The 13620-nt window shown below is 39.6% G+C and overlaps 5 protein-coding genes across 5 annotated transcripts; 3 read left to right on the top strand and 2 right to left on the bottom strand.

Moving 5' to 3' along the window:
- Positions 1 to 121: 121 nt before the first annotated feature.
- GCK72_020883 (uncharacterized protein) lies at positions 122 to 2676 on the top strand (the record flags this gene model as incomplete). Its single annotated transcript, XM_053733863.1, has 10 exons — positions 122 to 210; positions 385 to 678; positions 727 to 1002; positions 1215 to 1366; positions 1462 to 1636; positions 1683 to 1756; positions 1802 to 2051; positions 2098 to 2316; positions 2364 to 2502; positions 2563 to 2676. The coding sequence occupies 10 exons, from the start codon at positions 122 to 124 to the stop codon at positions 2674 to 2676; spliced, it is 1782 nt and encodes a 593-aa protein (XP_053582776.1).
- Positions 2677 to 2759: 83 nt separating this feature from the next.
- On the bottom strand, positions 2760 to 5269 carry GCK72_020882 (uncharacterized protein; the record flags this gene model as incomplete). The annotated part of the gene is made up of 2 exons (XM_053733862.1): positions 2760 to 5156; positions 5213 to 5269. 2 exons carry the CDS (start codon positions 5267 to 5269, stop codon positions 2760 to 2762), a joined length of 2454 nt encoding a protein of 817 aa, XP_053582775.1.
- A 1739-nt stretch (positions 5270 to 7008) lies between these two features.
- On the bottom strand, positions 7009 to 9360 carry GCK72_020881 (uncharacterized protein; the record flags this gene model as incomplete). The annotated part of the gene is made up of 2 exons (XM_053733861.1): positions 7009 to 9258; positions 9307 to 9360. 2 exons carry the CDS (start codon positions 9358 to 9360, stop codon positions 7009 to 7011), a joined length of 2304 nt encoding a protein of 767 aa, XP_053582774.1.
- Positions 9361 to 10819: 1459 nt separating this feature from the next.
- GCK72_020880 (uncharacterized protein) lies at positions 10820 to 12425 on the top strand (the record flags this gene model as incomplete). Its single annotated transcript, XM_053733860.1, has 2 exons — positions 10820 to 10876; positions 10929 to 12425. 2 exons carry the CDS (start codon positions 10820 to 10822, stop codon positions 12423 to 12425), a joined length of 1554 nt encoding a protein of 517 aa, XP_053582773.1.
- Positions 12426 to 12468: 43 nt separating this feature from the next.
- On the top strand, positions 12469 to 13386 carry GCK72_020879 (uncharacterized protein; the record flags this gene model as incomplete). Its single annotated transcript, XM_053733859.1, has 1 exon — positions 12469 to 13386. One exon carries the CDS (start codon positions 12469 to 12471, stop codon positions 13384 to 13386), a length of 918 nt encoding a protein of 305 aa, XP_053582772.1.
- Positions 13387 to 13620: the final 234 nt, after the last annotated feature.

The following is a 13620-nucleotide window of genomic DNA, read 5'->3' as shown; positions in this document are numbered from 1 at the left end:
GCAGTATCTAAACTTGGAAATAAGCACTTGAGAAATTCAGCGTGAAATTACATGGAATTGACCACGCAGCCATTTTTTTCTCGCCAAAGGGTCATTAAAAATCCAAAACCATTCATTTCTGATGTCTTTCAGCGTAAAGTTCCCCCCAACAAAAAAATACATTTTCGAGAAAAGTGACGAAGAATGTCGAAAACTTGCAGAGACACTCAGGTACCGGTTATCAGTGCTGGCCTAGCTTTTCTGTTTGGGTTTCTCGATCACTGGTCGAAATATCTTTCACCCCGGGCGTTTTGGCTCTCGACTGCCGGCCTAGAAACCCAAACTGGTAAAAACTGGGCCACACTTGAAAACATAACTAACCTTACTTTAATTCATAAATTCCAGAAGCACCGGAGAAGTGTTCGTTGATCCAGAATTTCCTCCCAACGGGGCATCACTCGGCACAATAGAAGATAGAAAATATTTCGAGAAATCAGACGCTCCATGGTACGCGCCTCATGAGTTCGACAAAAACTGGAGTGTTTATAACGATCCATGGCCGTTTGAAATCGCACAAGGAGACATGGGAGACTGTTGGCTGATAGCTGTTTTGATGTGTATTGCTCAGAGGAAAGAGATTCTGGAGCATGTTCTACCACCGCGAGATTACAATTTCGATTGTGGAATTGTACAGGTTCGGTAGGTTTTGAATATGGTCCTTGCTTATATTGTCTCTCATTTTTAAAGATTGTTCATCGATGGAGAATGGCAAGTGATCAAAATCGATTATCACATTCCACAAATTGATGGGAAGGAGAGATTTGTTGAAAGTAATTCCAAGGAGTTCTGGGCGGCATTCATCGAAAAAGCATTTGCAAAACTCGAAGGAGGTTACGCAGAACTAAATGGAGGTCACACCGTCAGCTGGGCTTTTGAATGTCTTACCGGAAATCCTTGTCGTTCTATTGCAATTAAAAAAAAATATTGTCCAGACGGTTTTTGGAAATTTCTCATTAAGAATAAGTAAGTTTTTGTTCGAAATTTGTCCACATTTGTCCACATGAAAATGGGTTCACCCCCAAGGCAGTAGTAACCCCAATTTTCCTGTCGGTCACCTTTGCCAGACTTTCAACGAGAGTTACTAAAAACGAGTAGAATATAGTTTAAGGGTGCCCTACTATTAGAGGGTAATCCTCTAATGAAGAGGTGATTCTATTACAATATTTATGCTTCAGCTCTTCTAGTTATTTGATGGCTGCCGGAACCCACAATGTAGAAACAGACTTGGAAAAGAAAAAATACTTCGAAAACTCCGTTCTAGAAACAAACCACGCATACTCTATTCTTGATGTCAAAGAACAAAATGGAAACCGATTGATTCTTATTGGTAACACTAATACAATTGACTACAAACACGAATTTCTACCAGTATACAGCAAAGGTATTGTTTGTTTCCAGAAAACTGTTTCAATTTATTTACAGAAGTTTCCTGCAAATATCATCTGGACGATAAGAAAATTGAATCGAGAGTTTTCTGGCTGAAATTTGAAGAGTTTCTGCTTTGTTTCGGTGAATTATATGTCTGTAAATATACAGGAATATTAGAGAAACAGTTATTCAGTCAAACAATAAAAAGAACTGTGAAACAGGATTGCCAGTGAGTCTCACATCGTTCAATTGAGGAAATAACTTTATCTTTGAAGAGTTCTTCGACTTGACACACAACAGCGTCAGACTTTCCGTATTGAAGTCATCTCTGAAGAATACACACTCAATGGTAGTGAAAAGCATTAAAGCATTTCTTTAGATTATCGGCTTACAGATCAAGCGCACCTGTATCTGAACATTCATCGTGCAACTACCAATAACAAGTGTGGAGAAGTATTGATGTCAGTGGAGGATATATGCTCAGGTAGAGGAGGAGCGAGTTGTGTTTTGAATCCTGAGATTTCTTTTTTTCTTTCTCACAACCTGATTGAATCAATCACCTTGGATCCGGGATCCTATTTTCTTGTATTCATACCAACTGAGCACAGTAACAATGAGCATACATTGGACTGGACTGTTGAGAGGTGAGACATTTGGAAAACAAAGTTTCCAAATGAAGACATTTTTCAGCTCAACAACACTAGAAAATGTCTCAATCAGTTTTGTTAACTTTCCATGTACGTTTCTTGTCGAAAGCCTTCAAGGAGTGATCATGAAGTATGGAGAGCGAGAAGAAATTGAAAAAGAAGAAAACGACAAAGAAAAAATCGTAGTCTACATATGGAAGGATGATTATTATTCACTTGCATTAGTAGAAAACAACTCGAACTCGGATTACGTCAGAATCAAGTGAGTTTCTTTTGAGAATTTACAGATAACCTGAGTCTGAATTTCAGATCAAAACTGCTAGTGTCTGATCCTGATGACAATGGGGATCGTTACTACTGGAATGTTTGGTGTACAGTACCTCCAAATACCAGAAGCATCGTCGCTCATGAAAATGCTTATTATGGTTCCATTGACAATATAGAAGAAGTGAGACTTTTTGTGCTTTTGGTACAGTTTGAAATACCAGTAAAAACTTACTTTTTTCAGTTCAAAGTCAGTTCTTGGTCTCAACTACCTTCGGATTTTCTTGGGTTTTTAAGTGAATGGTACAAGCCCTACTTTTTCACCCCACTATCGATTGAACCAACCGCTGAATCATAATTATTTTTGTACAATGAATATTGCTCTCTTCAATAAAACTTTATTGGCATTATTAACTGAACAATTGAAACAACGATCAAATATTAGACCAACACTGGAAACTCCTGCTCGTCCAAAAGTCCTGAATTGCAAGTTGGACAAGTCATCTTCACTTTCAGCCAATCTTGAATACATCCATTGTGATATCTCCTCTTGCAACACCCGCATTTTGTAGTTTCTTCCTCCAGGTCCATGTTGTTAAGACAGATCACACACTCGGTGTCTTCTAACTCATCTGAAGCATTTCCTGACGAGGATAGGAGTTGTTGGCAGATAATGGGCGGTCTCGACTTCAGAATATTCTTGTAAGCTTCTAAGAATCCTTGTGAGAATACAGGGAATTCCGGGAGCTCTGGAATTTCTTCGGCTGCGTCAAATTGATTGCATTGGATCATGGCAAGCCGATCATCCACACCTTCCATATATTCCGTAGCCTCCTTGGTGAATCTTCTCATCTCCATACCTGCCATTTGTTTAATTTCCTTGTTTTTGGTCTTCATGATGAGTCGGTTTACGATTTCAGTGCATTTGGTAACCGGACTTTCAGTGTGAAGAACTCCTTTGATAGCCAGAAGGTTGGATTTAACGTCTTCAATCTTTGTAGTGTCCTCATCAAATACAGTGTGACTGTCTTCTTTCTCCTCAACTCTCCGGAGATCTTCAATCATTGCCGTTTGCTCCTTGATGAGGTCATTCTTCTCTTCCAGAAGTCTCTCCAACATCCGAATTCTCTCATCCTTATCCATCACTTTCTGTTTGATCTCCTCGTTTTCCAATTGATTTCTGATAAGATCCTTCTTCAGTTGCTTCACTTCAATCTTCGAAAATCTCAACTTCTCATTGGCTTCTCGCGTGAACTTTCCAGCTCGTTCGCATTTTGGACACGCATTCGATTCTTTCGGTTTGACTTCTTCAGATGGGGTGGGTTGTTTTGACTTTTTCGATTTCTTCTTTTTCTGGGATGGCTTCTCTGGAGTATCAGCAGCATTCAATTTCTCGGATTCTGACTCTGTATCTTTTGATGATAGCTTCTTCTGTGGCGGCTCTTCTCCAATTTCAGATCCTTGTGGCTCTTCGATTTCCTCAGTCAGAGTTTTCCCGTTACACAACTCACATCCCACAATACTCAACCTGTCACATGCTCCTTGCTTATGAATGAATTCCAGAAGCATCGGAACTTTTCTGACGAGACTGTTCAGTTGACACTGCAACACCGCTAGATGCAAGTGACTAGAGTTTGATCCAGTCATTTTTGAAGTCTTCTTCAGTTTTGAGCCCGATTGCTTTAGGTGGGTGTTGTAGATATTCTCCCATGACTCCTTGATTGTCTTGACATCCTTCAAATCGATAAAGTAGACTCCTCTGGTCTGATCGAAGTAGGCTTCAATTAACTTAAAAAATTTCTTGATATGAATCCAATCCTTCTCTTCAATTGTCTGGAACACCCTCTTTGCAACGATCATATCCATCAGAATATCACGGAGGGCATCCACTGCAAGAGTACAGTAACCCCCGTCATAAGTAGGAATCGGCGTCTGTGCAAAAATCAAACGAAAGTCTTCCATTTTCACAAATTCCAGATTCGTCATAACATCTTTATCGACTTTCTGTACAACTTCTCTGAAAGTGAATGTTGACAGTTTCGGCATTCCATTTACTTCCTTCTCGAATTCGGATACATCTATGTTATGATTCTTGAGTGTTTTAAGCAACTCGTGAGCCATCACAAAATGATTTTTGTCAATTGAGAAGAGACGGATGACTGGTTTCGTCAAGGATACTGAATTGAGTGGTGGCAAGTGAATGGATTCTTTTCTAAGATAAACCTCAATCGCCTCCAAAATAAATCCAATCCAAGTAACGATTTGTGATAGTTCCACGGAATACTTCTCGGTTGGATATTCCTCGATTATTTCTTCCATCCATTCCGAAATGTCATCTTTAATTTCGACAGGTAAGAAATCCAGCATATTTTTCTTGAGGTCTTCATAAACAATCTCATAATCTTCTGATAATTCGAGAACTTCAATCAACTTTTTCAAAACTCGCTCGCCGTCCCTAGCAATTTGTTGGATATCCGGTTTCATGATCATCTCATGGTGACTTCCAAAATCCATTTGTTGCAAACACACATTCAGAATCCAATAGGCCATATACCTTGGCCAGTTTTTTAGCGGACAAATATCCTTTAATGCAAACAACAAATCCCTTTTGTAAATATACACTGTATTCTTCAAACTTGTGTAATCGTAAGGACACGGTGCAACCAGTGGGTCCATGTCGAAATGTTGAGGGGCTCCCGGGAAACACATGTAGCTTCCGATATCCTTATTCAGCTGTTCGGCTGACCCGACTATTCCGAGTTGACCGAATTTCATAAGAGATTCGATGTTTTCTATGCTTTTTTTATTCTCGTCAAACTTCCATGTTGGCGGAATGAGCTGAAATATGTAAAATAGATGAAAAATAGTCGTATTTTTTCACTTCTGACTCCTACGTCTTTCGGAATAAAAGCACGGAGAACTTTTTCAAAGTCGTTGGCAGATGAGGACATATCTGAAAGATTGGGTTTGTAAGGCAGAAACTGGAAATTGGATGAGTAGAACAGTGAGATGAGTAGTGTGAAAGAAGGAATGACTGTGCAGTCCAAATGACCCTACAAAGGTGTCTGGGGTCATAAAACAGGTCCAGCTCCTGGCAAGAACTCTTGATGAGGTGAGCGGGAAGAAAGGAACGGGACGACGAATATTAGAGACAGGATGAATGACTGTGCAAATGAGGAGATCGATTTGCTAAAAACGCGAGAATGTTTTTGTTTGAGATACAGTGAATTGAGATACGTCTTCTCATTTTTTGAGCAATGATGGAGACAGATGGTGTACGCAGGCAGACATACATCATCGCCGGAAATGCCCATTTGCTTCTGACGGGGTTCGAGTAGGCGTTGCGGTTGCGTCGCGGTCGCGTCACGTGTCTTACTGATGTGGCACTCTGCTATAAGCCTACCATACACCTAATTCTTAGCGTTTATTTGTTTTAAGGCTTGAATGCTATTTGATGTTAATGATCCAATGTTAATCAGGTTTTAAGAGGGACGGGAAAAGAAAAAACGCAGATTTGCAATGGGCCAGGCATATTTGAGATTTTTCATGGGCCAGATCTTTGTACAAAAATTTGAATTTAGGATTTATTTTGCAAAATAGTCAAATCTTCAACGATGTTTTCAAATATCGCTAAACATATGATGTTTGACTATTTTTGATAAAAATTTTGAAAAACTTTGTGAAAAATTGTGGAACTTTTTTGATTCCGTGCTGGCCCGAAGTTTTGCAAGTCTGGAGAAACGAGAGGAATATGAGAGACAGAAAAAGGAAAAAAGACTGTGCATACTCTACTGACTAGTGAGAATGACCGAGCTAATAACGCAAGGTAATAAAACAACTCGGCGTCCTTGCTCCTGGGAAAACGCTCAATACTTATTGGGACGTTTTCAAACGCGGCACGCAACGCCTACTCAAAACCCGCCTTTAATGCTGATACTTGAAACTTATCGATGAACAGTCTTTATATGTATCCTAAGGTTCTCATATCCAAATATCTGGCCCTGGCTTTTTGGCCATTTTTCTTCTTTAGCTCGGCCGGCGGCAGTAGGTCGGGACATAGATGTCGCCGAGATCTTTCTATTTCAGATTATGAAATTTAAGTTTGAACAGGAGGGTGTAGGACAAGGGACAAGCATGGATAGTACGGTTTCTCACTACGGCGGTCTATCGAAACAGAAGACAACTTGTAGGCAAATTGGGAGGGACGCAGAAAAACAGGCTTTTTTGAAGGAATTTCAAAGAAACGCACTTGTAACACATAAATTTCTTTAATGTTCAAAAATTCTAGTTTGGTGATATATTTACGGTACACTCTCGATTTTTCAACAGCTTTGTTCAGATCTGTATCATCTGAAATTCTAACTCCATGATACGGCCAATAATTTTTTTACAGGGAATACTTTCAAAATGAAAAACTTTATTTGCTTTATTAACTCAATTATTAAAACAAAAATCAATTATCAAGCCAACACTGGAAACTCCTCCTCATCCAAAAGTCCAGAATTGCAAGTTGGACAAGTCATCTTCACTTTCAGCCAATCTTGAATACATCCATTGTGATATCTCCTTTTGCAACACCCACATTTTGTAGTCTCATCCTCCAGGTCCATGTTGTTAAGACAGATCACACACTCGGTATCTTCTAACTCGTCTGATTCATTTTCTGACGAGGATAGGAGTTGTTGGCAAATCACGGGCTCGACTTCAGAATATTCTTGTAAGCTTCTAAAAATCCTTGAGAGAATACAGGAAACTCCGGGAGCTCTGGGATTTCTTCGGCTGCGTCAAACTGATTGCATTGGATCATGGCAAGTCGATTTTCCACACCTTCCATATATTCTGTAGCCTCCTTGGTAAATCTTCTCATCTCGATTCCTGCCATTTGTTTTATTTCCTTGTTTTTGGTCTTCATGATAAGTCGGTTTACTACTTCAGTGCATTTGGTAACAGGACTTTCAGTGTGAAGAATTCCTTTGATGCCCAACAGGTTGGTTTTGACACTTTCAATCTTTGCAGTCTCTTCATCGATTACAGTTTGATTGTCTTCTTTTTCCTCAACTCTCCGGAGATCTTCAATCACTGCCGTTTGCTTCTTGATGACGTCATCCTTCTCTTCCAGAAGTCTCTCCAACATCCGAATTCTCTCATCCTTATCCATCACTTTCTGTTTGATCTCCTCGTTTTCCAATTGATTTCTGATAAGATCCTTCTTCAGTTGTTTCACTTCTATCTTCGAAAGTCTCAACTTCTCATTGGCCTCTCGCGTGAACTTTCCAGCTCGTTCGCATTTCGGACACGCATTCGATTCTTTTGGTTTGTTTTCTTCAGGTGGGGTTGGTTGTTTTGACTTCTTCGACTTTTTCTTTTTCTGGGTAGGCTTTTCTGTAGTATCAGCACTCAGCTCCGGTGTTTCAGCATTCAATTCTTCTGGTTCTGGCTTGGTCTCTTCTGATGACAGAGGGTTCGTTTTCTTCTGCAGCGACTCTTCTTCTGTGATCGGAGCAAATTCCTCCACCAGTGTTTTCCCATCACACAACTCACATCCCACAATACTCAACCTGTCACATGCTCCTTGCTTATGAATGAATTTCAGCAGCATAGGAAATGTTCTGACGGTTCCGTTGATTTGACACAGTGCTACAGCAAGATGGTTGATAGCCACAGGCTCTGTATACTTGCTTATTTCTTTGAAGCATTTTTTGAGGTCCTTGGCTGCAAATGAATCCATTGAAAGGGATTTTCGAAAATAATGGTTTGCCAAAGATTGCTTCAAATGGGTGTTGTAGATATTCTCCCATGACTCCTTGATTGTCTTGACATCCTTCAAATCAATAAAGTATACTCCTCTGGTCTGATCGAAGTAAGATTCAATTGACTTGAAAAACTGCTTGACATGAATCCAGCAATTATCTCCAATTGTATGGAACACCCTCTTTGCAAGAATCATTTCCATCAGAATATCACGGAGAGCATCCACTGCAAGGATACAGTACCCTCCATCGTAAGTCGGGATAGGCGTCTGTTTGAACATCAATAGAGAATTTGTTTCCATTTTGACAAATTCCACATTCTTCATAACATCTTTATCGACTTTCTGAGACACTTCTCTGAAAGTGAATGTTGACAGCTTCGGCATTTCATTTACTTCCTTCTCGAACCCAGATACATCTATATTATGATTCTTGAGTGTTTTGAGCAACTCGTGAGCCATCACAAAATGATTTTTGTCAATCGAGAAGAGTCGGATAACTGGTTTCGTCAAGGATACTGAATTGAGTGGTGGCAAGTGGATGGATTCTTTTCTAACGAAATCCTGGACAGCTCCCATAACTAATGCAACCCCAGCAAGGATTCTAGAGAGTTCCGCAGAATATTTCTTCACTGGATACTTCTCAATGATATCCTCCATACAGTTCAAAATAAGATCACTCATGACAGTTTTAGATTTCATTCTCTCCGAGAATGTCTTATAGAACGCTTCCTTTTTCAAAGTATTCAATTTTTTGAAAACAGAGTCCTGTTGATCCAAAGCCTTGATAATTTCCTCAACAGTTCTCCACATATCCGGTTTCACAATCATCTCGTGGTGGTCTCCAAACTGCATCTTTGTCCAACACTCGTTCAGAATCCAATCAGCCGCACTCCTTTGCCATCCACCCTCCGGGAAAATACCATCGTAATCAAACATTAAACACAGATCGCTTTTGTAAATGTATTCCTTGTTTTTCAAACTCAGGTATTCCATTGGAGTTGGAGCAATCTTTCCAAGTGGGTTCATCTTGAAATACTCTACATTTCTCGGGAAACACATGTAATCGCCGATTTGTATTTCAAGTTGCTCAGCGTGCTCGAAAATATCGAGTTGACTTCCTTTCATAAGGGATTGGATGTTCTCTTCGTGGGTTTTATTTGCATTGAACTTCCAGGTCGGTGGGATTAACTGAAACAAGATAGTTGATACAAACAAGTTTAGACCACTGATACTTACCTCTTTAGGAATATAATCACGGAGAACCGTTTCGAAATCTTTGTTTGGCAGCATATCTGAAAGAAAATGAAGTACATAAATTGGAAAAAGGAAAATGAGAATATATAATAAGAGAGAAATAATTATTGACTGTGTATATGACTCGACGGAGATCGTCCAGCTACTTGCGTTTTTGCTCCTGGGAATAAAACTGAGCAATCGATGAACTGAGTGGGAAGAAAGGAACGGGACGAATATGAAAGACAGAAAAAGAATGAATGACTGTGCATATGACTCGAATGAGATCAGCCAGCCAACAACGCAGTAACCTCAACGGTCGTAAAATGAGAACCGCGTTCTCCTGGGGAAAACACTCAATATTTTTGTTTGAGATGACAGTGAATATGACTATTCCTATTCTCATCTCTTCAGACTTCAGAAATAATGGAGACAGATGGTGTACGCAGGTAGAGATGTTTCAAGACAGGATCACCGGAAATGCCAATTTGCTTTTGGCGGGTTTTGTGTAAGCGTTGCGGTTGCGTCGCGTACCTCTCTGATATCTTACCTTTTTTATTACCTTGCGTTATTAGGTCATTCTCACTAGTCAGTCGAGTCATATTATTAACATTTTTTCAATATTTCCCAAAAAAAAGAGGCAGAGTTAAAATGTTTTGTATGCAACATTTTGGAGTTTACTATTGTCTGTATTTATGTTGCGCAGTGTATTATACAAAATTGCAGACAAAAGACTGACCCGTTTTCCAGCCTTTTCAAAACATCCCAAGAAGCATTGAGCGTTTTCCCCAGGAGCAAGGACCCACTACTTTTTTATTACCTTGCGTTATTAGCTGGGTCATTCTCACTAGTCAGTCGAGTCACAGTTCAGTCATTCTTCCTTTTTCTGTCTTTCATATTCGTCGTCCAGTCCCTTTCTTCCCTCTCAGTTCATCGATTGCCCAGTTATATTTCCAGGACCAAAACTGAAGTGCTGTTAGCTGGACGATTTCCGTCGAGTCATAGACAAAGTCAATAATTATTTTTCTCTGTTATATATTCCCATGTTGAACTATTATAACTTCACTGTCTGCTGTCACAGGGTGTTAAAGACGAATCTAATTTATTGGAGATTTCGCGGAATGGTCTCGTAGTTGAAAAACATCAACTGCCGTATTTTCTAGCTTCGCAGACCTAAAAATAAATGCAAATCATATTTTCCGCTTCGAGATCATTTTGAACAAATTAGATGCGTCTTTAACATCCTGCGATAGCAGATAATGGTTTCATACTATTTCATTTTGTTATTCAATACCTTCGCATTTCACTGTCATCACAAGAAATATTGATCGTTTTACCCAGAAAGTTGTTATTTTATGACCATTGAGGTTTCCCCGTTGTTTGCTGGTCGTTCTCAGTCAGTCATTCGTCCTTTTCCTGTCTTTCACATTCCCACGCAGCATCACACTACTCTTCTCCTTGCTGTACTCATTCTATTTCTCCCTTACCACCCAACTCATCTCATTATATTTCAGAAATGTCATCATCTGTCAACGACTTTGAAAAAGTTCTTCGTGCTTTTATTCCGAAAGAGGTAGGACTCAGAAGTCAAAAAACTTATTTTTTATCGATTTTACATATTTCAGTTAATTCCGGCGATGTGGGAGTTCAATACATATAAAACCCACAAAGAGAATATCCAATCCCTTATGAAAGGAGGTCAACTCGACATTTTCGAGAACGCTAAGCAACTAGAAGTACAAATCGGCGATTACATGTGTTTCCCGAGAAATGTAGAGTATTTCAAGATGGACCCACTTGAACAAATTGCTCCACATCCGATGGAATACCTGAGTTTGAAAAACAAGGAATATATTTACAAAAGCGATTGGTGGTTAATGTTTGATTACGATGGTATTTTCCCGGAGGGGGGATGGCAAAGAAGTGAGGGTGATTGGATTCTGATCGAGTGTTGGATGGAGATGGAGTATGGAGACAACAACGAGATGATAGTGAAACCGGATATGGAGAAAGCAGTTGAGGAAATTATCAAGGCTTTGGATCAACAGGACTCTGTTATCGAAACATTCAATACTTCGCAAAAGGGAGCATTCTATAAGACATTCGCGGAGAGAATGAAATCTAAAACTGTCATGAGTAATCTTATTTTGAACTGTATGGAGGATATCATTGAGAAGTATCCAGTGAAGAAATATTCTGCGGGACTCTCTAGAATCCTTGCTGGAGTTGCATTGGTTATGGAAGCAGTCGAGGATTTTGTTAGAAAAGAATCCATTCACTTGCCACCACTCAATTCAGTATCCTTGACGAAACCAGTCATCCGACTCTTCTCGATTGACAAAAATCACTTTGTGATGGCTCACGAGTTGCTTAAAACACTAAAGAATTGTAAAATAGATGTATCTGGATTTGAGAAGGAAGAAAATGGAATGCCGAAACTGTCAACATTCACTTTTAGAGAAGTTGTACAGAAAGTTGATAAAGAAGTTATGAAGAATTTGGTATTTGTGAAAATGGAAACAGATTCTCTCTTGATGTTCAAACAGACACCAATACCGACGACTTGCGATGGAGGGTACTGTACCCTTGCAGTAGATGCACTCCGTGATATTCTAATGGACATGATCGTTACAAAAAAGGTGTTCCAGACAATTGAAGATAAGGAGTGGATTCATATCAAACAGTTTTTCAAGTCAATTGAATCCCATTTCGATCAGACCAGAGGAGTATACTTTATCGATTTGAAAGATGTCAAGACAATCAAGGAGTCATGGGAGAACATCTACAGCACTCATTTGAAGCAATTCTCATCGAGCCCAAAACTGAAGAAGACTTCAAAAACGACTGGATCAACATCTAGTCATTTGCATCAAGCGGTGATGCAGTGCCAATTCAACAGTCTCGTCAGAGTAATTCCGATGCTACTGAAATTCATTCATAAGCAAGGAGCATGTAACAGATTGAGTATTGTGAGATGTGAGTTGTGTGATGGGAAAACACTGGTGGACGAATCGGCTCCGATCACAGAAGAAGGGTTGCTACAGAAAAAAACGAACCCTCTGTCATCAGAAGACACCAAGCCAGAACCAGAAGAATTGAAAGCTGAAACAGCTGAGCGCTGATACTCCAGAGAAGCCATCCCAGAAAAAGAAGAAATCAAAGAAGATGAAACAACCCACCCCATCTGAAGAAGTCAAACCAGATCCAAAAGAATCGAATGCGTGTCCGAAATGCGAACGAGCTGGAAAATTCACTCGAGAAGCCAATGAGAAGTTGAGACTTTCGAAGATTGAAGTGAAGCAATTGAAGAAGGATCTTATCAGAAACCAATTGGAAAACGAGGAGATCAAACAGAAAGTGATGGATAAGGATGAGAGAATTCGGATGTTGGAGAGACTTCTGGAAGAGAAGGATGACGTGATCAAGGAGCAGGAGGAGATGTTGAAAGAGCAATCGGCAGTGATTGAAGATCTCCGGAGAGTTGAAGAAAAAGAAGACATTCAAACTGTAATTGATGAAGAGACTGCAAAGATTGAAAACATCAAATGCAACCTTATGGCTATCAAAGGAATTCTTCGCACTGAAAGTCCTGTTACCAAATGCACTGAAATTGTGAACCGACTCATCATGAAGACCAAAAACAAGAAAACCAAACAAACGGCAGGAATGGAGATGAGAAGATTCACCAAGGAGGCAACAGAATATATGGAAGGTGTTGAAGACCGACTTGCTATGATCCAATGTAATCAATTCGACAAAGCCGAAGAAATTCCAGAGCTCCCAGAGTTTCCTGTATTCTCTCAAGGATTTCGAAACATTTATGAGAATATTATGAAGTCGAGACCGCCCATGATCTGCCAACAACTCCTATCATCGTTAGAAAAGACTTCAGATGAGTTAGAAGACACCGAGTGTGTAATCTGTCTTAACAACATGAACCTGGAGGATGAGACTACAAAATGTGGGTGTTGCAAGAGGAGATATCACAATGGATGTATTCAAGATTGGCTGAAAGTGAAGATGACTTGTCCAACTTGCAATTCAGGACTTTTGGATGAGGAGGAGTTCCCAGTGTTGGACTAATAATTGATCGTTGTTTCAATTGTTCAGTTAATAATGCCAATAAAGTTGTTTTTTTTAATTTGAGAAGTTTTCACTGTAGTTGAGGCTGTGACCAAAAGTGGGTTTACGAACTTGTGTTTCATGACGTGAATGCGATTTTTTTTTAAACAAAATCGATTGTTTTTCAAAAAGATTTCTGTTTTTCGAAACATGGGAAAATTACAGCTGCGCTCTGGTGAAGACCAAAAAACTCCT

Source organism: Caenorhabditis remanei, chromosome V, assembly GCF_010183535.1.
Source record: "Caenorhabditis remanei strain PX506 chromosome V, whole genome shotgun sequence".
Taxonomy (NCBI): domain Eukaryota; kingdom Metazoa; phylum Nematoda; class Chromadorea; order Rhabditida; family Rhabditidae; genus Caenorhabditis; species Caenorhabditis remanei.
Note: the sequence above shows the minus strand (reverse complement) of the source record. Positions and strands in the feature narration are given on the sequence as shown.